This window comes from Watersipora subatra, chromosome 1 (assembly GCF_963576615.1).
Source record: "Watersipora subatra chromosome 1, tzWatSuba1.1, whole genome shotgun sequence".
In the NCBI taxonomy this organism is placed as follows: Eukaryota; Metazoa; Bryozoa; class Gymnolaemata; order Cheilostomatida; family Watersiporidae; genus Watersipora; species Watersipora subatra.
The window spans coordinates 24,920,931-24,948,914 of NC_088708.1; the positions used below are offsets into that span (position 1 = coordinate 24,920,931).

The 27,984-nt window shown below is 33.4% G+C and overlaps 1 protein-coding gene across 2 annotated transcripts; it reads right to left on the reverse strand.

Annotated features, from left to right (window-relative positions):
- On the reverse strand, nucleotides 1-27,982 carry LOC137410474 (uncharacterized). 2 transcript variants are annotated; one of them, XM_068095892.1, is made up of 9 exons: nucleotides 27,929-27,982; nucleotides 11,020-11,151; nucleotides 10,423-10,534; nucleotides 10,187-10,285; nucleotides 7,761-7,791; nucleotides 7,205-7,536; nucleotides 6,086-6,150; nucleotides 2,016-2,156; nucleotides 1-576 (listed from the first exon to the last, which is right to left on the reverse strand). In XM_068095892.1, exons 2-9 carry the CDS (start codon nucleotides 11,134-11,136, stop codon nucleotides 493-495), a joined length of 981 nt encoding a protein of 326 aa, XP_067951993.1. In that variant the 5' UTR covers nucleotides 11,137-11,151; nucleotides 27,929-27,982; the 3' UTR covers nucleotides 1-492. The 2 variants fall into 2 exon arrangements, with proteins under 2 accessions (XP_067951993.1, XP_067951992.1); XM_068095891.1 differs by having other exon boundaries at nucleotides 2,016-2,168.
- Between the last annotated feature and the right edge of the window lie 2 nt (nucleotides 27,983-27,984).

The window sequence follows — 27,984 nt, forward strand, 5'->3', positions numbered from 1 at the left end:
ACAACAGGTTATGCTATAGCTCTAGATTAATACTTACTAAATGGATAACCTCAATGTACTGCTACAACTGTTAATGGCTATGGTGAGATTAAATGACATTAAAGCCGCACACACGAAATTCGCAATGGTGATTGTGTTGCAAAAACATGATCATAAAATGGAGAAATGTTAATTAATTACGGTTTATTGAGTTACAATTTGGCCAGTAGGGTACAGCCCTACTAAAATGCAAGGCTATTTTTTGAATCGATAAACCATCAGCTCAGGTACCAAAAGCATAATTAAACTTAGGTGTTGATTTTGTGTAATTAAGATAATTTTTTGTAAGAAACATCTTCAAATGATGACCCAACTAAAAAATTAGCAGCTGTGTATGGGAGAAAATTAAATAAATTATATACTGCCGCATGTAGCGTAGTTGTTAGATAGAAACAAAACTTAAACAAGCTAATGATTATTGATTAAATATTTAAAACAACAATAAGTCAATTGCTAGAAGTTAGTGAAGAACTTAAAATGTCGGTTGTTGGCTTCTTTGCGAGCTTCCAAACATTGAATACTTGCATCTGATTCATCCTGAAAACGGGAAAAAAGTCAACTTTTAGATATCGAAAAGCACAAATACTGCATCAACCAATCACATTAGTTTCATGTAGAACTACAGTAGGTGCTTCTACAACGTAAATAATCCGTTCCAGCAACGTTTACGCTATAGGGATTTTACATTATAAAAACAGTAAATATATGTAAATTGCCTAATCTGTTCCAGGATCTTGCCAAACTCATCCCTTAGGCCATTCAAAAAAGAGAAACTTGACTTAACTTTTTTAATTTGTGGGATGCACCATAACTGCTGTATTAATGGTTTGCATCAACAACCTTTTTCCTTTTTTCTGATCAATCTCACTGGTTTTATAGACCATGCTCGCGGTAATTTTACAATAAACTGATGGGAACGCGCATCTTCGCTGCTCATTTACAACGATTTGTTTATTTTTTCTAGCCAGCAAAGTCTATACTGCAAGGTTAAACTAATAACAAATATTTTATATGCCTGCAATAGAGCAAAACCAAAAATATTTTTACTACAAAAAGAGCAGTACTACCTGCTCATCGTCTATCTGTATTCAGGGGGTCAAGGCTAGGATAAAAGATAACTTTCGACGATACTCCAACTCGTGATATTCAGATTGGGAGACCAACGCTGTAACACCTGTACCAATCGATCGTTTTTGTATTTATGAACAATTGTGCAGCTACCCTATTCTCTGTTTTGTCGACACATCTGACGATCTATCATGATGAATTAGAATGTCGCAAACGTTGTATACACGTATATAGTAGATGTAACTCTATATGCACTTCGTTTTCTCTTTCGCAAGTGCGGCGAGATAAATTAACATTCAAATTGAATTTGGGAACTCACTCGACTTGACACTTTACATTATATGGAATTTTTTACGTAGTACCAAGCAAAAACCTTACATAAATTCTGTTATAGGAGGTATACATTATAAGAGTGTCTACTGTAGAAGGATATGAATTAAGTGATATCAAAATTTGAATATATTAAATATATCTTGTTGTCTTTGAAACACACTCCATCATACGTTCACTCATCTAATGGTACATCAAAGAGGTAGAAAGGAATTTATTTTTGCAAAAGGCTGTCAGTCTTGATAGAGCAACTTTGGTTGTTAACTAAACAGTAAGATAGGTAAAATGTAAGAAGTTTTCTTCATATTCAACACCTGGTAGTTTTTTCATAAAGTAGTTCGTATGGTCAAAGTTTAAAAATCCTGACAAAGTTAAAAATAAAAAATTACGCCCATAAGCTATCTAGACCAAATCGAAGTACAGAAATAAAAAATCTGCAGATTTTTGTGTAAAGCAAAATGTTTCACGTAGAACTAACGAGTAATGGATTTCATCTGATTCAATTAACAGCCAAATCTGACATATGTCCGAGTTAAAAATCTTTTTGAACTATGAGAAATAGAGAGGCAAAAACCAACCTTATTCATGCAAGAAACTGTTGGTTTGGATACAGCAGCTCCATGTGCTGGCAAAACAGTAAGATAAGTAGAATCTTCAGCAAAAGATTCTTCATATTCAGAATATGGCGACTTTTCCATGTCGTGGTCAATGGGATTAACCTGGGATAAAACCTGAATGGTGAAGAACATTTATGTTATTGTGCTAAATAAAAAGACATCTGTTGTATCATCATGTTGCATCATTAATTTCTCTGAAGAAACACCTTTTTAGAGAGATTTCGGATTCATGTGTACCCCAAAATGGGTACACAACATAAAATGTTAAGAACAATTAGAATGGGATAGGTCTAAGCAATAAGCAATTTGTTTACCCATAAATGCATACCCATAAAGTTGGTGATAATCTCTACAAGCTGATTTTAGCGATATGCTACCAACATGATAATTGCTCGATCAATGGACCTTGAATGAAACCAATAAAACGCTTGCAGCGGACATCGAACTACATCAAACTTATAAAGTCAAAGTTCAGTTAATAACTCGAAACATCAAAATATTGATAAAGATCTCGGGCAACATATTTTAACGATGCATCATCATGCATGCACTTATTCACAGTTAATGGACAAGGCCCTGACTAGGGGCTCAAGGCAAAAATGACCATGATTATCCGAAATTTCTGAGGAGTATGCAATTGTAATCGAAATGCCTCACATGTAGCCCAATCAAATAAACCAAACGTATAGGGAACCTAAAAGCGTTCTTCGTGGAGAGGCCAAATAATACACAGTTGAGCTGATGAATAAAAGGGCCAAGTTAATCAATACAATCAATAATAAAATACGAGCTCAAACAAAAATTGGTTTGCTGTTAACAGTATTAATATTTTTCAAAACCAATCATCACAACATAAAAGAATTAAGTGACAGTCATAATTTAGATATTGGTATATGTCATTGACATATTGTCTGCCTGTCTAGGGTCCTTTCACAGATTCTTTAGCAGTTGTCAAAGCTTAAAAATATACGTAACTGATAATACAATTGTTATTGAGCCAACCCCTATTGAAACCAGAAGGCTACAAACATGACTATATATGGCTTTATGTTGCATCATGGCGAAGTTTTCGAATCAAAACAAGCTACATAAGATAACATACCAGCCTCATCCTTTACGGTGCTACCATGCTGCCAATAACTATATAGGCTATATACCGCATATACTGCTATATACTACTTATGAAACAAACTTCCTTAATAACGCATGAGTTACAGACATAGAGTCAGAAGCCTGCATAGAAAATTTTTCTAGCAAAATCTTAATGCGCCTGTGAATCGGGCTCTTCAGTTTTAGTTAATAATGAACACTTAATTGTAGAATGCATACAAATAACTGAAGAGTATTGTTGAATGATGCGATTTAATGCTACCCCACCTTCCTGACTAATTGATGTCTGTCGTCACAGCAGTTGCAGGTGGGAGTTATGAGAAGTTGATGACATGCCGATAATACATAGTATTATGCAGTATGTATATAAGAGAGTGTTACATGTGAGTATCTTCTATTTACAAAACAAACATAATATCAAAACTAACTTCCAGCTGATCTAAAAAAAGAATTTTTATTGGCGATATTAATTTCAAAATGAAGGCTACTAGACTATTAAGGTGCGCGCACACTAGAGCGAATGTGATATGAGAGTGAAGCGACGCGACAAAGCGGCAGCCGCAAGATTGTGGCGTTTTCAGAGCGTTCAAACGTGTTTGATTTTGGATGCGATCTCTTGCACGCTATTGGCTGTTCCAAGGTCATAGACCGCGAAAACTGCAAGCCTGGTCAAACCAAACACTAGTGTATTAACAATAATAAATTGATTAATAATATTAGCGTGATCAGATATGGAAGAGCAACTCATTGCGCTAGTAAGAGAGAGGCCATGCCTCTATAATCAAAGACACCAAAATTATAAAAGAGAAGATATTAAGAGGAATAACTAGCGAAAAATAGCAAAAGAGTTAAAGCTAGCTGGTAAGTAAATAAACCATAATATTTAATACATTTTATTCAAATTTAAATTAATGCTGGATGGACGTGAATGATATCGCACTAAGTTGTGCTTTGAGGTGACATTCGTTTGATGCCTCAGCTGCTATAGCTTTGCTTAATTCCCTTTTAGTGTGCTCACTCACACCTTTAGTATTTTTACCAGTCGGCTCTGATGCAGCACTCTCAAATGGAAACAAGTAGAAAGCATATGACAATGAAGTAAAGATCAGATCTGGAACGCAACCACAGCCCCAACATTTAGGCAGGTTTGAAAAGCATAATTGCAACTGGTTTTCTCTTGGGTTTATTCATTCAATGTTCAAACAATTAGCAAGCCAAAGTGAGTCATATTGAGCATGTTGGATTAGCTGTTGATTACACGTTTAAGCTGTTTTTACAGGAGATTTGATGACCATAACAACGTTTACAGCAGGAATGTAAGGCTTGGATGCAGCTTTGCAACTGAAGCAGTTTTCTTGTGTTTTAAAACTGCAGACGTTTCTTAAATCTTCTGTCTTTTTGCGTTTGTCTTTTTATGCTACCAAATATCAGGTGTAATTGTTAAATAATGACTGAAATTCTAATTTAAATAGCTTAAACTAGGTTGGGGTAAACTCGTGTCAGACTTCATCGCGCGCATGAGCCTTACAAGAATAAATCAGATAGTCCCTACAGTACAGTATACTCCCTGTAGCAAATGGTGTCTCCCTAAAGATGTGTTGCAAACATGGGCTTGGCATTTGCATCTTTAGGGTTAGATGCTGAGCAGTTGGTGACAGACACTCTTTGACTAATGTAGACGAGTTGACTAGTTAGTGCATCCAATTTATTGTTTGCAAATTAGCCAGCAGCCGAATGATTAATTTTCAGCGCAGTTATTTCCCTGCAGTCACTCCAGCAGAAAAACCAGGCCGAACATAGCTTGCATGCAGCATTTATACTTTTTTACTGTATGCCAATGGATTGTAATTTGGAATCCTATGACTCTTCAGAAGAATCTATGATTATGGTTCCAACATACTCAGCCTTGAACCACTCCTCATAATGCTGTTATTGATTCTGTTTTTCATATTGTATGAGATACATATTTGAACAACCTGAGCTATATGCATTGAAAAGAGCACAGATAATATAAACTAATTTTACCGGAGTTGCTAATAACATTTTCACAATGCGAGCTCGGATTGGCCACCGAACTGTGTTTAGAGACCTCAAATAAGACACTGCGCTTCATGCATTCACACGCCAAGATCATCACTCGTGACGCTATGACAAAGTGTGTTGCTGTTTTGAACTGTCGGTTTATTACGCTTGCGTCACGAAGACTGCTAGCATTTAAATTTTTATCATTTTGCACACTAGTGTAATAGAGCCTCAAGGTAAAGTGATTCCAACTAGAGTTTTATGCCTCCACCATTCTAAGTATGATGCTCTCTATTAAAATCTATGTGTTTCAAGATGTACAGTAATAACTTTATCATGCTTGGACTTATACTAAAATCAATTGAATATATATAAAATGTATATATATAAGTATTGCAAAATGACACCTGCAAAACTTTCCATTTTTAGTTGCACTACAAATATAAAAACAACTTAATTTTTCAAACTTTTCATATCATATATAAATGGCAGACATCTATGCTATTGCAGTTAGAGGTAAAATGTGGCTCAATTGACAGACAACAGCAAAAATAAATTGAAACTCCTAGCAACACATTTTTGAAAACTTAGCTGTGATAACAATGAATCTATAATTAAATTACATTACTGATAAGATTTGTTTTTGTGCCAAATATTAGACAGTCTTCAAATATTTGCCACAAGTCTTCAATAAGACTGCATTTGTCATTCCTTTACTAATGCGCAAGTGCACTATTGGAATTATGATTTTTTTTCATGAAGAAATTATTCTTGATTAAGGTAAAGTGTTCTGGCCTGTAACAATATTTACACAACACGAACTGACAAAAGACAACCTCTGTCATATCTCCTGTAAGATTTACTGTGGATATCTGACACTCATGATATAATAAATTTACCTCATCATTGAGCTCATAATGTTGAGATGCATACATAGGACTATTATAGCTGCTTGCATACTCGGCTACCTAAAAAAGAGAATTCTAATACTCTGCAAATGCATAGCTGACAAACACAAAAGTGCAAACCAGATATTTCAACTCTGCTTTGATTTATTCTAAAACAAACTGGATGATACTGCAACAAAGTTCATCTAAATATCAATGATTGTCAGCTTGAGAATATTGAAAAAAACCCTAATTGACAAAAAACCCTAATTCTGCTAACTTGAGGAGTGATGTCAACAACAACTTATGTAATTTCATGCTGTAAAGTTGTTTTATTAGCATAACCTACCAGCAGCTCTATTGTATAATTTGCCCAAATAAAGGAGGACATTTCATAGTGATACAAGCAATAAGACACAAAATAGAACACCTGTGAGCTTTAGGGAATGCAAAGATAATACCTCAAGTCACTCACTATATGTACACCAGCTTAGGGTGAGAAACAGAACTACTGCTCATATGCCTTTTCATAAGCCTAAAGGTAGTATGTTATATTTATTGGCATACGTTTTATTGTAGCCGTATCTTCTTTTCACTGAGATGTAGCTGCCAATATTCATAGGCTTATAATGCAACTGCTGTGTTTTTACCTACAGTAGATGTCAGTGGATGAGAGCAAAATTTGTTTTCTCAATGACTTGTTGGTTTTTGACTGACAGCTAATAGTTGAGGTAATCTACATTTAATTGTAGATCTCTCATCACTCTAAGAACAAAAGTGTTAACACTTTAAAATTTGCGAAAAATATTGAGCAAAAGTTATTGGAGTGACGAAAAATATTAGCAATGTCAATAATGATTTAAAGCCAATTCAAATAAACGTCTAAAAAATTTGTCATTATAAATACACTCAATTATTTTGTTCTAGCAAAATGATGATGCATCATAAATCTGTTTACTAAATCAGTTAAACATGACAAACTCACAACTCGACTCGTAATTCAATTCAATAAGCTGTGCAAGAAATGACTCACTGAACATTTATCTGCAAGCGTGAACATACTCTCGATAGCAAGTGCAATGCTATATGTGCTATAGATTCTTCCCAATTCATATGCGAGCAGTGATGTACCTACCGTTGAAGACAATCTTGGTATTTTGTGAGGAGATTGCAGAGGAGCTTCGACATCATACTCCATAGGTCGAGTTATTGAAGAGCATGTTGAAAGTGAAGAGCATGGCTTCACAGACTGTGACATGTTCTTGATATTAATATGTGGTGATGGTTGAACTGGGTTAATAGGTGAGCAAGTGGAGGGTCTGTTTGAGTACTGCAGATGTGTAGATGGTTTGTACCACTGTTTCTGTCGAATCTGAGCCAGTTGTATTCTAAGATCTCTGCACTCCATTTTTAAAGAGTTTTCAGAATGCAGAAGAGACTGCAACTCTGAATCATTCTGCAGCCTGAATAGACCAAATATATATTGTAATCTAAGCAAAAGACTAATCAGTTCATTTATTTTTTGTAAAAAAAAACAGTAATCTTGATAACAAATGGAGTACTTTTTTTAAACTAGCAGGAGTGTGTTTAGCAAACTTTTCTATAACTACACTAGTTAAAATTTTGTTGTTTAACTACATGTAGCTAAAAGATTGTAGTATGATTTTTGATAAAGCCTAATACTCACTTGGATGATTTTGCACCGATCTCCTTTAGTTCTGAATAAAATACATATATTTGATCAATAGTAATAATAATCGATTAGTGTGAGTCTTAACCCTTTTGCAGGCGTAGCGACGATATTGTCGTTTAACGATAATGGGCAGCATGATAAATCAATTTCTGGCCTGCTTATTGCCGGTTTTTGTTTAGATTTTCTACCTATAGTAAACTACAATAGATCGGTCTTTATTAGCAACAAAGAAGCCGTTTTGTGAGAAAAAAACATTTGTTTTGCAATACTATACAAAAAAAATCCGAAAAGAAATTCTGCAAATAAATTTTGGAATTTTTTTTTAGCTTGGTTCTGCTTTCTCAATGTTTTGCTAATGTGCAACATTTTTCTTTTACTGTCATGGCGACCTCCAAACGAAATTACGCACATCTCTCTAATGCTGCAAGAAGTAGAAGTGTTAGTACTAGGGGTAATAGGATATCAGCTGATTGTAATATAACTTCTTAGAGTTAGTAGCCAGAACTAATAGTGACAGTGAATCTGGTTCAGATTGTGACTGGGACGATTTTGCATTAAAATCTGAGAGTGAAAGTGACGAAGAACCTAGTAATAGTTTTGATGATTATGGAGGTGGGAGCAAGAATAAGCACATGGTGTCAAGACTGCGGTGTAGGCTTCTGCAAGGGCAAATGCTTCCGAAAGTACCATAGCTAGAGAAACTGTTATGTGAAGAATTGACTTGAAACATGTTCATTTGTATTTACCTGTATCATAAAAACATAATACACGTATACAATACCATAAATAAAAGTGTGCCAATGATTTTTTAAAATCGATTTGTGAAAAATTAATTTTCCCAGGAGGTCTCAAACAGCCTCAAAAACTCGCCTGCGAAAGGGTTAAATTAGCAACAAACAAATAATAGCTAAGAGTGCCTGGCTATTGTTATGGAACTGTAGCAGTTGAAATGTGTGCAAAACCATTTTACAGCTGACCTAAAAGTGTGTAGGAATATACATGTTAGTTCATGCAAATGTAGAGATTACTAAGAAAATAAGCAATGGTTACACCAGGAATCTAGGAATACTAAAAGCAACAACAACAACAAGAAGCTCTATATAGGAGTTAAACTGTTTGGAAATGGTTTATATTCATTATAAACCATTTCCTTTCTTAATATATTAAGGGTTTAAAGAATAGAGAAAGCATAATCTTATTATGCTTTATTAGTTATCTTGAGGTGTTGACTGATGTTCTAAAAAAAGAATCAAGGAGATTGACCTACTAGAAGCCGAGATATAGCCAGCCAAACACAGGTCTACCTAATAAAGAATCAAAGGAAAACCCTTCGAAAATCTCGAAAACTGTGACGTATAAAATCGACTTAATGTTCATGTGCCGGAGTTGTGCACCCTTACCGCCGTTACGTATAATGATTGTTTTGGCTACGAGATGTGAAAAGCTACTCGCGATAGTAAATAATTTACAGACTAGCTCTGGTTTCTCAGGAAAATCAAGCAAACATTATGTGGTAAAGGCATTTGCCCATAACCCCTCGACGTGATTTGTCAAAACAGAAGAGCATATTTTGACTATTGTGCTTCAAATTTTAACTCGATCTCCACGGATATGCTCCGAAGATCCTTTGTTCAACGAACGGCGCGTGTATAGTCTATATGCGACATCCGCGATTGCAAGTCGTTTAGAATAAGAAATGAGAATGTGAATTTTTGTTCATTCATCATTTTTCTATTGTGTATCTACCGCAGCATTTAGTTGATTTTCATGATTATCGTCACTATTAACAGACTGTAAGTTCACTACAGCCATAATCTTAAAAAGAATAACTTGACCGTGCTGCTCTTGCTGTAAAAAAAGAAAACGATAACTTTTGATTTGATTTTTCTATTGATCTATTATCTTATCTATGATTATTTTTTATGATTAATATTATAATCATAATGCATATTATACAAAATAATAATATAACTGCGTATAGAATAAATGATGTAACTAATATAATTTGTAGAAATTGATAGCAGAATGTTGCGAAATAATAGATGCGTGTAATTATTTTATTCTAAAACTAATCTACACGTCAGAGGGACTGGTTCGGAATTCTCAGAGCAACGATTGTTAGGCCCAATTTGATTGTTCTATACTTCCAGGGATTAGACCAATTAAAACGCCGTGATTGTTATAGGAGAGCGCATTAGTTGGCTTAATTGACCAATGGCACACGAGTCGATTTCATACGTCATATATTGATGACTACCAAAAAACTTATGTTTTTTGGTAGACCTGTGTTTGGCTGGCTATATCTCAGCTTCTGGTTGGTCAATCTCCTTGATTATTTTTTTAGAACATTAGTCAACACCTCAAGATAAATAATAAAGCATAAAAATATTATGCTTTCTCTATTCTTTAAAACATAATACCTGAAATTTCCTGTTCATTAGCCAAGATACGGTTTTGAAGATTTGCAATATCTCTTTTCTGCTTCAATACCAAATTCTTCAAATCATCTAACTCGTCGCCTAGAATTGAATATGTTTAATTTTTCCTAACATATACTACGCGTGTGCTACATAAAAAAATCACCAATGATATCGGCATTGAACAAAAATCAGCATTGTTACTGTTTGTGGTGAAGCAAGCCAAACTTTGCACCTACTATCAAATACTAATCCATTTGGTATAAACTTTGAAGGAGCAGGGAAAGGGATTGGAGTGCAAAGATCAGGGAGAAGTGTGGATAACTTTGCCAGTTCTCTCTTGCAAGATAACTACAAAAGACAAATGAAAAAATTGGATATTGCGAGAGTCTATAAGTATTGAAGTACATAAATTTACATGTAAGTAAATATAAGAAAATTTAATAAATATAAGTAACAAATGGCAAAAATTTATGTAAAGACAAAACTGAGAGTTTACCAAAGAGCACAAGTTCATAATATTCTCTGTATTTGCAACAAAAATTCAACAATACAGAAAATAAGTGGTGTTTTACTGTGCAGTTTGTGTATTTTAATTTTTCTATCACTTAACATCTTTGCACAAAAAGCTCTGAGCTCGCTGCCTCTACAAAGATGAGTAAGCAATTTACCATTCAAGCAACGTTTGCTTTTTTCAGAAAATTCCTGCATCTGTTTAGATCACACACATAATTCTAGTATCAGCTAGTCTGAACAGTCTGAATGCAACCATTTCTATCATTATTAACAAATAAAGGCTCCGTGATGATTCTACAGGATTGTCATTTTGTACTGACCAGCTTTTCCTTCAATTCTTTTTCTTGTTTGACTACGTCACACTGAATTGATTTAGCTGTTGCCAATTGCAAATCCCATTTCCAAGTACTTTCTTTGTCCAAAGCAATATCGCCCATCCACCATAGCAGTGTCTGAAACCATTGACTACTGTGAAGCCATTTTGATAACCATTTTGAGATTCTATGTAAATGTTGCTAGAGTTCTCTGATGTAAAATACTGTTGGTTCTATGCAATCTGCATGTATGTACATCTGCATCATTTTTGTAATGAAGACAGGAAAGCTGCAACAAAATATCTAATAACCTAAAAGATGAGCTCTAATTATAAAAATTTACTATTTACGGTCAAACCTCTACATCTGATCACCTCAACATACAGATTTTTTAAAATAGTAAATAAATTTTCCAAAAAATAAATAGTCAAATATTTGCTCAATGTAATCGTTGAGCAAATATTTGACTTTGCACTCCAAGTAATTTTTAACAAATGATTTTTAACTATATTTTAATATATCGAAAATGGGAAAGGTGAAAAATTCTGAAATGAAAGACTATAAATAATAAAAAATACATAATATGAGTTAGTTTAAATTTGATGCAGTTTAAACAGTATATCCCGATCAGAAAAGACTTGTTTAGAGCTACGCGTTGCTGAACCTGCATTTCCATGAGTGTCTCTAAAGTAAGGTAGCTACAAAAGCCTCTGTTTACTGATTGTTAACTTATTAATTTGGTTTTTACACATAATTCAGTTTTGGACATAGTTTTACATATTTTATATCATATACTTGTACTTGTTTTATTAATAGAGTTATAGCCAATGATTAAGTTGTGGAATAAGTTTATTAAATCCTGATGTAATCTGATAAAAATATTTGCCCCCACACGCAAAAGTTTTATGATATGAAGGAAACTTGGAACGAATAAACTTGAAAGTGTAGAGGTTAGACTGCAATTCAAATTACTGTGCTTAGTTTAAGATGGGAAACATTTCTTAATAAATTAAAAAAACAATTAGGAGCATTGAGCCTAATGATATACAAATGCATAAACAACTTAGATTGCTAACATGCTACTGCAAAAGGATATTTGGTTATGTTAAACATCTATACCTCTTAACTCTTTCCCTATAGTGGCAGTTAAATAGAGGTGGCATTCAAATAAAGGCTAGCGTTGTATTTTTCAAACAACTCATCAGAATTTTGGGGAGATAAATTTAACCATTTCACGGGCGAAATGAATGTCACCTATATTTTACACTCTGTTTTGTCTTCGAGCGGAGCAACATTAATCATTTTAGAAGCAAAGAATCTGCTAACTTACCACATACTTGTTGTAGATCTCTTAATAAATATGCATTAGGAAGCTGAGAAATATCTCTACCTGTTAATATCTATTGCTTGCAATTAACCTGCGATGATATTATAGCCTTTGCCCTGCTTTGCCACTGATTGGAGCTTTCAATTTTTTATTCCATTCTGAATTTGAAGGCATCTTTTTATTCTATAACTATATTTAACAATGTTGCATAAAAGCTCATTGCATTCATTGATATGTTTGCTACAGTTTGCAGCCAAAACTGGCTTTTATGTGCAATAGAAGAGGAGTTACGAGCGTCGATATTTTTGTTAAGTTAAGATAACTGCATGGATGCTATCAAATAATATGCTATAAATCTGCAAATTTACAAGTTATATAATAATAATCTATCAAATGCTGCAAATATATATTCTAAAACAAGTGACATAAACAAACCATACTTTTAATGCATAGCAAAACGAAACTTAATGTTTTTGAAACAAAAATATTCACATTGTTTGCTTGTCCAGTTGTGTTGTGATTGTTGCTATAGATTGGGATAATTTCATCTTTTTCCGGATGTTTAATACCTTCCACCAAGTCTTCAGACCTCAACTCTTTTTTTGCACTGCTGAACTAGTTGATATTAGTGTCCAAACAATTTTTAGCAGAGCGAAACTTTTACGTGTTGCATTTCGCACATATAATGATAAACTTTTAGCTGCGTATGCATTAAGCGCAACTTTTAGCACAAAACTAGTCGTTCATATACTATCATAAATGTAAACTGTTTTCACATAGGTCGAAGTATCAAGACTGCGTTAAACAGGGAACTACTATCAACCTGATACAGTTATTAATTATTTCTGTGGTGTTGCTTCCAAAGTTTCAACGCAAAACCAACAATCTTTGAAGTTGGAAAACGGATTTTGGTACGAACAGAAACAACAAAAGAATTGTTATTGATGTAAGCGAGTCATTCTTGGTACGATTTTGTGGACGATTTACCAATGATCACTTGCTATTACGAGGTCGTAAAGATCAACAAGTGTCAAAATGGCAGTCAAATGGAGGTTGCGTTCTATTAAAGGGTGGCGTTCCATTTTTTAACAATTCTCCTATAGGTCGAATAGAGATGGCATTTAAAGATATGGTGGCGGTTCAATTAGATTTTAACAGTAATCAAAACGTAATATGATGTTGGAGACATTATTTTATCAGATTCTGAGTGTTACACAAAATGAACAATAAAAAGTAACATACACAATAAAAACAAAGTTTATGAACTAAATGCATGATGTACAGTCATACTACAACTTACGAATGCCCCAATATACGAGAAACTTGAGATACGAGCCAGCTTTTAAGCAAGTTTTAGCTCTAACATACGAGCCATGTTTGAGATAAGAGCACGCGAGTCAGTATCCACGTATGTCGGAGGTGTTTTACGAGAACAGCATCACTCTGTATTTTTCAACTGCTCACGTTATACTTTTGCACCGTGTTTTTTGTGCGCGTTTTTCAGTGTAGAATTATGTGAATTAGAAACACTGTGCGTAGACCGAAAGTTAACTGGTACAATGAAGGATAATGCAGATGCAGAAGCAAAAGCGAATGATAACAATTGATATTAAATGTGGAATTATTGAAAAATATGCGAAATATGTATGCATGAATGAGCTAACTCAGCAAAATGACAGAAATACATCCACAATTATCAAACAAAAGGAGGATATTAAAAGCATTTAGTTTGCAAAAGGATTAACCATAGTTACTAAATGGCTTAGTGATATTCACGATCGCTGATGGAAAAACTGCTCAGGCTTTGGATAAAAGACAAACAAATGACTGGCGACAGCGTAACTGAAATAATGCTACGTGAAAAGGCCGGTGCTTTCTATCAAGACTATAAAAATTATAGACATTCGAACAATTTGGCTGGTGGTCCTGCATTAGCCCTTTGTGACGGCACCTGTGTTTTTCCTTATCGCAACATGTTGAAAGGGCGACAAAGGCAAACATACTTAGATAGGTTTCTCTTAAAAAGACCGGCTGATTGTGAGAGCAAAAAAAAGGAAAAATTAGATAAGCTGCGAGAAACTTAAAAGTATGAATGCCGAAGAAATTTTAATTACATTAAGGTAAAAATTAAAGTTTGCTTTTAGGTCTGTGCATCAGAATCCAAACTTATCAAAGTCAACTGTTGTAATGAAGGATAACTTATCTCTCCCTCTCTGGCAAATGCTAGCGTTAGCTGCTGTTGTATGTATTTTAATTTTACATTTTCATTAATCACATTTCCTTGCATTATTTTTTATTTGTTACTTTTTGAAAGCATGTGGTAAGTTAGGACCATAGAGTTATCTCCCCTTAGAGTGATAACTACACGAGCGTTTCCGGTGCCAACAGGGAGCGTTTAGGCCACGCCTCTTTTTTGTGCTAGTCAGTCGTAGTGATTGACTAGATCAATAACATCAGCCATGAGAAGGGTTAAACAAGGATCATGAATTTCCAGTTGAGATAGTAATTAATGCTCATATTAAAGAAATGATGATTATAGTTTATTACTCTAATATATGCTTATTATTTAAAGCAATTCAATACCTACCAGGGATTGCTAAACATATTATGGAAATGTTTACTTTTTCATTTCCATAAACATAAATATTTCCATAATTTTAGGGAAATGGATATGGACATTTTATTTTACAGGTATGGAAATGGTATGAAAATGGAAATAATATGGAAATGAATTATGGAAATGCTATGGAAATGGAAATAATATGGAAATAAATTATGGAAATGGAATTAATATGGAAATGAATTATGGAACTTTTATGGAAATGGAAATAATATGGAAATGGAAATAATATGGAAATGAATTATGAAAATGGAATTAATATGGAAATGAATTATGGAAATGGAAATAATATGGAAATGGAAATAATATGGAAATAATTATGGAAATGGAATTAATATGGAAATGAATTATGGAAATGGAAATAATATGGAAATGGAAATAATATGGAAATAAATTATGGAAATGGAAATAATATGGAAATGAATTATGGAAATGCTATGGAAATAATATGGAAATGAATTATGGAAATGGAATTAATATGGAAATGAATTATGGAACTTTTATGGAAATGGAAATAATATGGAAATGAATTATGAAAATGGAATTAATATGGAAATGAATTATGGAAATAATATGGAAATGGAAATAATATGGAAATAATTATGGAAATGGAATTAATATGGAAATGAATTATGGAAATGGAAATAATATGGAAATGGAAATAATATGGAAATGGAAATAATATGGAAATGAATTATGGAAATGGAAATAATATGGAAATGAATTATGGAAATGCTATGGAAATAATATGGAAATGAATTATGGAAATGGAATTAATATGGAAATGAATTATGGAACTTTTATAAAAATGGAAATAATATGGAAATGGAAATACTATGGAAATGAAGTAGGGAAATGGAATTAATATGGAAATAAATTATGGAAATGGAAATAATATGGAAATGGAAATAATATGGAAATGAATTATGGAAATGGAATTAATATGGAAATGAATTATGGAAATGGAAATAATATGGAAATGGAAATAATATGGAAATGAATTATGGAACTTTTATGGAAATGGAAATAATATGGAAATGGAAATACTATGGAAATGAAGTAGGGAAATGGAATTAATATGGAAATGAATTATGGAAATGGAAATAATATGGAAATGGAAATAATATGGAAATGAATTATGGAAATGGAATTAATATGGAAATGAATTATGGAAATGGAAATAATATGGAAATGGAAATAATATGGAAATGAATTATGGAAATAGAATTAATATGGAAATGAATTATGGAAATGGAAATAATATGGAAATGGAAATAATATGGAAATGAATTATGGAAATGGAATTAATATGGAAATGAATTATGGAACTTTTATGGAAATGGAAATAATATGGAAATGGAAATAATACGGAAATGAATTATGGAAATGGAATTAATATGGAAATGAATTATGGAACTTTTATGGAAATGGAAATAATATGGAAATGAATTGTGAAAATGGAAATTGTGACATACACGTAATCCCTGATACCTACATGACTTGCCAAGGCACTGAATAGATAGTGAGTGAAAGTGAAGGTAATGCAAGCAGTTACTCATAAATAACATACATAGTCATACTGGGGTTGTATTACATTGGTGTGATGGGAAGCTAATCAACTGCCATCAACTATGAGCTGTACTACCCGGTGTTGCCCGAGTAATAAAAAAGTATTTGGACAGAAAATTTATTTTTATATAACATTTACTATTCTAACTTTTAAACTTCATATCATGAGAAAATATTTTTAAGCAGTTTAAATGAATTAAGAGGAAAAAGAAAACAACTCTAAAAGTTTGCAAGCTTTTTCAAACAACTACAACTTTTAAATTTCATATCATGAAAGAAGTGTTTTGTTGAAATAAATTAGGAAAAAAAATAAAACTGTAAATGTGTTTAAATGTAAAATAATTAGCAAGCAATGGCTAAATATAATCTGTTTAGCTATGATTACAATGAAAAATTATTTAATAAATAAGGTAATAAAAAAGTCTATTTTATTTTTATATAATTATAGTTAGTAGAATTAAGTATAATTTATTTTTATTTAACATATAACAACATTTACCACTTTAACTTTCAAACTACATATTATGAAAAGTGTTTTGTGTAATTGAAATAAATGAAGAGACGAGAGAAAATAAAAACAACGGTAAATGTTTTCAAGCTTTTTCAAACAACTACCACTTTTAAACTTCATATCATGAAAGAAATTTTTTGTTAAAATGAATTAAAAAGAAAAATGAAACTGCAAATGTGTTTAAATGTAAAATAATTAGCAAGTAATGCTAAATATAATCTGTTTAGCTATGATTACATGTACAATATAAAATTATTGTAATCATAGCTAATTTTTATTACTTTATTTAATAATAATTTAATTTAATAAATAAAGTAATTCACAACTACTTTTTTATTACTTTATTTAATAAATAAAGTAATAAAAAGTCTATTTTATTTTTAAATAATTATAATTTAGTATAATTAAGTATAATTTATTTTTATCTAACATATAACAACATTTGCCACTCTAACTTTCAAACTTTTTGCTTGCTTACATCAAGCAAAGATGGCCACTAACTAGTGGACATTTTTGCTTCAAGCTAGTCTATGTATTTGATTGATACGCATTGAAATCTAATATTACTTGCAAGGGCTGTTTGTGAACTGAGGTGACAATGAATCACTCTATCACCATACAATGTCAATACTTTCAGTTGATGGCAGTCGATTAGCTTCCCATCACACCAATGTAATACAACCCCAGTATGACTATCTTATTAGTGAGACTATGAATAACCAATGATATACAGCCCCTCATGTGTGGGGGCTGTATATCATTGGAGTAACTGATTGCATTAACTCACTTACTTAACACCATCTATTCAGTGCCTTGCAATGCATGTAGGTATTGAATTGCTTTAAACCATAACTGCCACGAACAACTTTTATCATATTTACTAGGTAAATCAGACATGCTGATTCCGATTTTGTAATCAAAATAAAGATTAGGCTACTAACTTTCAGAGTAATGAAGAACTTTTTATAGCGTTTTAATATCGGTCTCGAAAACAACACGATCGGCATAACAAGCTCCGCCCATAAATACTTGATGTAACCTAGCTTTTTAGGAACAGAAGTTACGTAGGGATGTTTAGACCGATTTAGAATAATAGATATGGGTGTTTTAAAATCCATTAATATCTAAATTCAGCCTTAAAAATAATATCAGTCTTTTCTGAAAGGTAGATAAGCTATTTAGCATTGCATATTTAAAAAGCGCAATAACAACGCTAGCTCGTGATAAAACCGCGCTTTTTGAGCTCATTTTTCTCGGCGTCCAGCCCATTTAAACGTCATGTAACATGCTGCGAGCAATTTTAAATAGTTTATATCCCTTTCATAAAAAACTGAAACTATTTTACAGGCTGGATCTAGATAATAATGAGTTTTAAGACACCCATCTCTATTATTCTAAATCGGACTAAACATTCCCAACTTCCGTTTCTGAAAAAGCTAGGTTTCGTCACATATTTATGGGCGGAGCTTGTAATGCCGATTGTGTTGTTTTTGAAACGGATATTGAAACGCTTTAAAAAAGCCTAAATGACTTTGAAGGTTAGTGGACTAATCTTTATTTTGAGTACAAAATCGGAATCAGCGTGTCTGATTTACCTAGAAAATACGATAAAAGTTGTTCGTGACAGTTATGGTTTAAATAATAAGCATATATTAGAGTAATAAACTATAATCATCATTTCTTTAATATGAGCAATAATTACTGTCTTAACTGGAAATTCATGATCATTCTCATGGCTGACATTATTGTTCTGTCGATCACTACGATTGACTAGCACAAAAAAGGGGCGTGGCCTAAACGCTCCTTGTTGGCACCGGAAACGCTTGTGTTGTTGAATGCACAGTTATCACTTTAGGGGGAGATAACTCTATGGTTAGGACAATAACCACCATGTTTTTTCTGCTACAATATTTTGTTTTAAATGTTTTTGTTTGCATTTTTTAGAGTATGAAAACCAATCAATATATATTTAATTGTTCTATATATAAATAAATTGCGAGTAAATTGACATACAAGCTCAGTCCCAGAACGCATTGCATTAAGCTCGTAAGTCGAAGTATGACTGTATCAGTTTTGATGATAATCAATGCATTGAGCTTGTGCAGTTGTCAAAAGTCATGCAATGTCAAAAGTTGTGCAATCAATAAAGGTCATAATCTGGGGCTATTTTACCGGAGTCATTTAAAGCTGGTAGTAGCATGCCAAGATGTAGCACGCTGACAAAGACAATAAATTGAAAATGTAGTGCTAACTGCAGTCGCAAGCTTTAGAACATGTAACTGAATTTTACAATGTTTACTAAGATATTTATGAATAAAACAAGATTGGAGATGTTTATTATTATGTGGGAGCAAAGTCTATGCAAAGAGGACAATGTGGTTATGCATAGCAGCATTTCCCAACAATCTTTTTTAAAATAAATAAGAAAAAACTAATGCACGGATTTAAAGAACTTCCTCAACACAAAAAATTAGTACGAAAATTATTTTCGAATGAAACATCAATAACGAAATATTTTAACAGTAATCAAAACGTAATATAGTCACAGGTTTCCTCATAATGGATGACGAAACCTAAACAATAGCGGCAATAATCTAACTAAAAATAGCGGCAATAATCTTTCATAAATAAAGTAGTAGTGTGTAACATTAGAGACTCCTTTCAAGACAAATATTTGCTATAGTTTTATGTTGAATGATGAAAAATTTGTATACAAAGGTGATCATAAATCAAGGTTTGACTGTGTACAAAGAAGACAGCGCTGCATGTAACCTATGAATACCATTGGCCAGCTATTTGTTGAGGAAAATACTGTTGTTGCGATATTACAGCAAAACCTCTACTTCATGCTTAATATTGAAAAGGGTGCTATCTTTAATTAAATTAGCAATATCGTTGCAGAAGAAGATTATTGATAAACCAATGAACCTACTAATTAAATCCAGCATTGATAAGCTGATCAAAATGTGCACAGTAAAAATGATTGATCTCATGCAATGGGTAACTAAAGTATAGTGTGCTGCAGAATGGCTCTCTCCAGAGATAAGAGCTTCTACATGATCATGCAATATTTAATGTCTGACTACACTGGTGTCAGTAAATTTGACAAATAGTTCTAATAACTCTATTAAATCCTTGATAAAACTGTTTGTGCTGCACTCCTGTGCTAATATTGCATTACAAAACTCACCAAGTGCTGTTATAGCTACAAAAAAATTTTCTTATGCATTATCGTTTGTGAATCTGAATCACAGGCAAGAATTGTTAATCCGTTGATCTGTTTTTCACTGATCCAAGATTTCAAATGTTCATTGGCCAATGCTTATTCTTAGCATTTGCATACACATTTAAAAAGAACTGCATTTCAAACAATGGTTATACATGTATATCACAATTATATTTTATTAAAAATGACATGGTAATCTTAGATTTTATGAATGTAACATCAAAGCGTCACCGATAAGCAACAGATAGCCTTCTTGTCATAATTTTAGAACATTAAAAATCAAAAGCCTAGCTGTATTACTGTGTTGCTAAAAGTTCATATTATTTTCTAATCCTTGCGTGAGATAAGAGCAATAAAAATTGTTCTTGGTAAAGAAACAAATATGGATGTTCAGCGACCTATTTTTCATTAGAACAAAACATCACTGAATGATTGTTAAATAAAACATATTTTTGTGTTTCTAAAATGATAGCTAATGAGAAAATGAAATGAAAACAATCACTGCTTCCGTGCTTCTAAGACTGGTCTGTCATAGCGTTTGCTGATCTATAAAAATTGGCAAAACCACAAAAATCTTCCTTTGTAAAGCAAACCTCACCTGTGAAGTTTATTCTTCAAAGTGCTTTTACTAAAAATGATCCGTCCATAATTAAAAATTATAATCTTCAATGCGAATGACATCGTTTGCTGGGATAATAGGATGTTGTAATTTTGCTGTTAGTCACTCACATCAGTTTACTATAACAAAATTTAATTTAATATTCTTTTAATTTAAGATAAAAAACATAGAAAACTGGCCTCCACTAACTTTCCAAATAGAAATAATGCTAAGCATTAGTTGAAACATTGTATATTCACAGCAATAAACAACTGAAACAAATTAGCCATGATGCACCGAGCTCAATTGATTAGTTGGTAGACCAATTTTGGTTTCTAAATGATGATCAGATAGCAGTCTTTAAAATTTGATTACCTAGGAATGTATCTCACTGAATGAAAAATTGTCAGCCTCCAGGTTTTTGTAACAATAATGATTTTTATGAAGGAAATCTTTTAAACCTGAAAATGTAGTGACTATTTTGTCAAATAGGGATTCACCTAAATAATTTATTCAGTTAATAGGCCCAACTTTATTTTTTACGGAGCTAAAGATGAATGCTACACAATTAAACTAAGTATTCAGACCCAGAATCTTGACTGGTCAGATATTTTTTATATGTGAGATTGACAATATTTTAAGCAGACTTAAGTTTTCAGCTGCATGCAGTCAGAAATGAGAGATTATTATATTGTAGCTAAATTGATGTCATAAGAGTAATAATAATTACACTTAAAAAAGGTATGAGTAAAAATTTTGGGAGTAAATATTTCTAAAAATATTGGAGCAGCTCAAATTTGACTATGGCTGCTAAAACAAATCGTAATGGGAAGATAAGCATATAGATATGATTATTTTATTAAAGCAACAGACGCTAAGATATTTTACAATAGTGTGACATGATAGTAAAATTATATCGAAGTGAAATATTTTTGCATAGCTGCATAGTCTAGTAGGCCACCTTTAAAGTTTGTTCATAAATTGTTGACACAACTGGGTTGGTGTGCGGTAATACAATATTATTGAGTCTATAGATTTTAATACAATTTGTGAGATCTCGAGGTGTATTAGTTAGGGTTAAAAACTCAAACAACTATCGTAAAACCTCTATTTGAATGACATGGTGCTGCATTTTTTAACCCTTCTCCTAGAGTGGAATTTTATTATAGGCGACATTCAAATAGAGGGTGGTGCTGTACTTTTTGACTAGCTCGTCAGAATTTTGGGACAATAAATTTAACCCTTTTGCGGGCAAAGCGATGCCAATGTCGCTTATATTTGTGTTATCACATAATGGTATCTGACCCATACACCCAAAATTTGCCACAATAAATTTTGGAAGTTAGGTTACGATTGTGCCAAAAACAAACCAGTTGCATAGTTTTTCTTTTACTTATGAAACACAGCATAAATTTTTGTTTCAATTTGTTTAAATTTCCGGTTTAGGATGAGTGAAACAAATATTGTAAACAGCAGTCTAAATGTAATTCTGCTAGTAAAATCTTTCAACACTAGACCAATGATATTTTTGACTACTACATTTTTATATTAGCTAATGTGTGTCTGTATATTGGTCAAACTGCAAAAACGACAGCATGTTTTTTGCGGCAAGTTTCACTAAACTACAAAAATACTAAACATTCCTTTTGTTTTTTCAAATGCATTGATTCTTGTGCAAATTTTTTTGCTAATTCTAACAAACTATAAATTGACACTATATGATAGAAACTGCTTTTACAGCAAAATACTGAGTGTATGCCAGCACAAAATGGTAGGCATGACTTAATTCCACCTGACAAAAACATTAAAATCCTCAGTGAAATAATTTATATTTGCTATAAAAAAATCGATAAATTGAGCTAATGCGTGTAGCTAATTAGCAATTGCTAATTATTGTTATTTTGATATATTGTCACAGGTCAACTTCCGTAAGAATTGATGTTGTCAATTTGGGAAAATTGAATAGAATCGAGTCAATGAAGTTAAGATAACTAAAGAATTGAATTGTGATGTTTCTGCTATGAATTGTAAATCGAATCGGTTCATACATGACATACGATGCAAAAGAATTAGGAATTGAATTCATTTTTTGATGAGAATTGAAATTTTCAAAGTCTTATAAACATTTCTTCTTACTGGTCACTACCATTCAGAAATTTTTTTTTCTCAGACTAGATTTGTCTACTGAAAAAGAATTTCAGACCCATTTCACAAAAAGAAACATGACTACTAGAGAAAAAAAACGTCGTTGCAACAATTGTTGACAGACCACTCAAGGTTGGCATTCAATTAGTGCACCACATAGAAATTGTACCCCATTCTGAAGTCATGATCTGATGTAAGCTTACTCAACCTTAGAGAGCTGAACTAGCTTTGATCGAGGATGCATTGCAAAGAACAAACTGTCTCATACGAAAAACAACTTATAGATTACACTGAGGAACCTTGCTTGCAACAGAACAGTCACTACATTTTAATTAGATGTTGTCTCAATTGTTGCCAGTCGTAAGCAAGCTGAAATGCTAAGAAACTTCAGACTTCTATTTATGACTTCTAGTATGACAACTCATACTGTTTATAGCAACTCTAATATCACATTGCCGCTGTGACAAATCAGGTCGAAAGTACGTTATATGCTACAGTGCTACCATTTTTTTAGCTCGTCTATGTTTGATCCGGGTAGAACCAGTTTCTCTAGGCATAAGATGGTGTTTGGGGACAACATTTGGCCCAATAAACACAAACCAAATTGACATGGTCTGGCACAGGAAAAAAATGAAAGACAGCAAATAGAGCCGATTGCGACTGGAGACAGTGTGGATGTTCACACACCTGATGACAACCAGTGGAACCCTGGAATTATAGTGGCAAATCATGACCAGCCGAGATCATACATTGTAGAGACAGGAGTTGATGATGTTGCTAGATGTTGAGATGTCTGAGGCTGGAGAACAATGTCAACATTCGGCATGGGTATCAACGACTGAAGCAGAAATGTCAACACCAGGTGCAGTAACACCTCGGAGAAGTTGTTGCAGCAACAAAGGAACTTTGTCCCAGGAGTATGCCAAGTTCCAAATGGAGTAATCGGCGGTCTACTCTAAACATAATTAGTTCAATAGGTTATTCTGCTCCTTCTGTTCAATTCTTATTTAAAAAAACTTCCAAAGAAAGGAGATGTTGTATTATTATTAATTAAAAACTTACATGGAATCAACTGGTTAGAAAATCAATGTTACCTGGCAATGCTGACTAACTACAACACCAACTGGTAATTACAAAACTATAACGTCATCCGTCCAAGATAGTGCAACACTATGTTCATTATTGATATAAACTAATAAATAATCCTCTGATAGTAACTGAATATATCAGGTCTCTTTAAAATTTAGTAAGGTGTAGAACTTGAACAATAATTACTATATCTAACTTTGTAAGGTATCTCCTGTGGTTGGGTCAGCTTGTGGAGATAAAATAGTTCAATTAGAGAGATATAGAGGTCAAAAGTTGAAATAATTTGTAGATCTAAACTCCAAAGCTAAATTAAAAATGAATTTTCCATTGTGTTAGTGTTTATAGTCTGCCTTGTGTTGTGTTTAATAGAATATTGAGAATTCGTTTGTTGGAACTGATGAACATCAACTTTGAGCTCTTAAAATTGAATTTTACTCAATGTGTGCAGGTCTTTCATCTCTCGTCTGCGTTTCAGGGTTTCCCAATGTCTACTTATCATTTTTTTTAAATATTAAGTTTACAAACACCATATGTTCATCTAAAAGCCTTGTGGTCAATTTCTCTCTGACGGATATTCCATTATTTGCAAGCAAATACCAAAATAAGCAGTTCTCTTAGCTAGAAGTCTAACAATTTAGAGGGCAGGCATGATTATAAAAAGAGTGGCATTTGACTTCCAAACAGTATTGTTTATATGCCCAGTAAAGTCTAAAGAGCCTCACATTAATACACAATCACGTAAACAAAATTGTCGGAAGGCCTTAGGGGTATGGCGTCAAGGTTGTAGGTAAAGCTTATGTTAGCTGGGTACATTGATGTATAGGAGTATTTATTGGTGTTAAATTTTAGTTGCCAAGTTTCTACCCAGGCTGACACTTTGGTTGGTTGTGAGGTGCCTGGCAGTCTTTTACACAAGATATAAGTCTGTATATAATTGCATTGTCAGCAAAACATTGAACAGAAGTTTTCTCACAATTTAAGACTCCGTAAAGATCCTTGATGTATATAAGGAGCAACAGAGGCCCCAGCACCAAACCCTGGAGAACACCAGATGTCACTTTCGGCAGCAAAGATGAGCAGCCATTGACTTAGACTGAAAAGGTGAGCATTGTGATGAATTTGCTAAGCCAAGCTTTCCTAATCATCATATGCGTCCAGCTATCCTTGGATTAGCACTGTAAAGCCGTGGTCACACGATGGCCGAACCGACTTAGCTTTGGTTCGAAGGTTGTTTTGGTTCGGCTAAGCCACATGTCACACGGCATCCGAAGTAACTTCACTTCCTAGATACCATACGCATGGAGACCGGACACTGTTTCATTGGTGGTTTTTATGTATTTGAGCTAAGTATTTCTTTTATAAACAAAAAACTTTGAGGAACAATTATTAATTATAATTACGCAGGATATTTATCAGAAGATCGTTCAGCTGCTCAAAACAAATCACTCGATACAAAAGATTTTGCCAAACCTTCTTATCAACAAAATTATATTTTTTGCTAACATATGAATGTTTTTCTATGCTGAGTACATAAGAAACAAAGAACAGTTTTTATTATAGTACTACGGTTTCACATAAATAAATCAGTCAACGATTCTTCATCAGGATAAATATGACACATTACTTCCACGTATCTACTTCTACTCTACACGAAGGAAAATCACACTCATTCTCTTACATTTATGCAACACTTAAGTGCAACATCTTACATTTATGCAACACAATCACAAGCTACATTGTGCCTGAGTAAAGCCTGGCAAAATCCTTTTACAGTATATCATCATATTGCAATGGATGACGTCTTTTAATTATTTTACTTATTTACCAACAAATTCCATATAGTTTTGTGCTCTCATTTCATTCAAAATGAAGGACGAAATATTGTAAATGACGCCATCGTTTTTGATGTAGTTTTTGATGAGCCTTGTCGTAAATTGCTTCATGTTGTTTAATTAACGAAATAAAAAGATTATCCCATTTTTTTTTCAACTTTGCTCACACACGCAAGGAAAAATGGGAAGCGTGCTCGCTAGAATTTTAACCAGCCAATAAGAGCAGGGATTCAGCCACAAAATTACGAGCAGGACTGAAATAGTTCGTTTTGGCTAGAAATGTCTTCGGCTGAACAGTTTACAACTGACACCGACGTCGTTTTGCGTCGTTTAGTTCATTTCGGCTATCGTGTGACCACATCTTAATGCAGAAGCCAGCTTGCATGGAAAGACAATGGACTGACGCCTAGCACTTGCTATGTAAGCTACTGCGCTCCAGTGTTAGGGGGTGAATAAAAAGCACAGAGCAAGGAACCTTGAACTACAAGGCCTAGAACTACAAGGCAAAAAACTATGTTCCATATTACCATAAACAACAGCACGGTAACATTAATTAACCTCTGTGCAGCTTTGTGCATATACATGTATTCCTGAATGAAAAGAAAGCCTGCAGGCATATACAACATACACAAAATCCACTTGTGAGTGGTAAGTAAACACTGAATTCCAGAACAATATACATGGTGCTTGATGCATGTAAATAAAGTTATTGAATTACAACAATATTATATCCATGTCAATCGGAGTCTAGATGTTGTTGTATGAAAATATCACGAAAACAACATACCAACAGGGAATGCAGCCAGACCAAAAAATAAGCATATAATACGTACAAGCAGCAAGAGGTTCAAAAGATGTCAAAAGATCCAATAATTAAAAAACACCAAAAGCAAATTAGAAACTTCAAAATTTAAGGAATAAATCATAAAAATTGTGTCAACGCCGGGCAGAGAACATGCCAAAGGGATTTAGAAGCAATTGAATTACCAACCACTACCATAAAACCATCAAAGAAACATCGACGACGAATCAAATGATATCCCATATAGAAATCTGCCACCCTCTGTCCGACACGATCTAGATACCATGAGTAAGTCATGAGCTCCACCCTACATGTCTACATCTTGTACACCAGCTGATGACTTGCATAACAAGATATCTTCGCGCACCCAACAAAAAGCATTGAACCATAAAACTCAACCTACTGCTACAGACTAGCTTTCTAACATGCTAGACATCTATAAAAGAGAGCAGCTCCAATGACTCAGCCTCTTTTCCAAGGGCTTGCAGAGCTTTCTCTTTCCTGTGGCCTGCTTAGGCGCTCTCCTCTCTGCCTCATCCTCTCTGCCTCATCCTCTCTCTCTCTCTCTCCTGCCCATGCAGTCTTTTCCCCCACCACATGCTTAAACTCTCAACCTATGAGCTGTCATGACTTTCATTTGACTGTTGAAAATCGCAGCTGTACAGGACTGAGCAAACAAACATTTTAATTGTTTGACTTATAAAATATAGAAGTAATTTCTACTGGTAAATATTAGTGTTGCTTACAATAGCTTAATACCTTCATTAGTATCTGAACCAGTAGAAATCAAATTAGTTCCCACAAGCTAAGCAAAGGCGCACAAACTAAACAGTCAAAAATGAATAAAATGACAATTTAATTTCAACACTGATGTTGTGCGTGGATGTTGTGTTGTATAGTTATGCATAGCATAAATTCTCCTTATCCACCAATAACAATATAACAGTCCCTACTCTTTTCTTCGCTTTTTTATTCGAAAGATAGAAAAGCAGTAGGGACGTATTCGTTTAAATAATCGTTTTTGATACAAGTTCTCGTTTTCGAATCCCTGCTATCACCAAAGTTATATTTAGGTGGTGTTATTCACATTTACTCAGTCGTCTTACATTATAAATATAAATAAACCTTGTACGTTGACAAACCCTCCCGTATTTCTCAAATTAAGCTTGCTAGGTATTATTCATAATTTATTTTACCAGCAGACTGCGCTTCCAACCAGGGTCTTCTGCACCCCTAGCTTACAACTTCTATC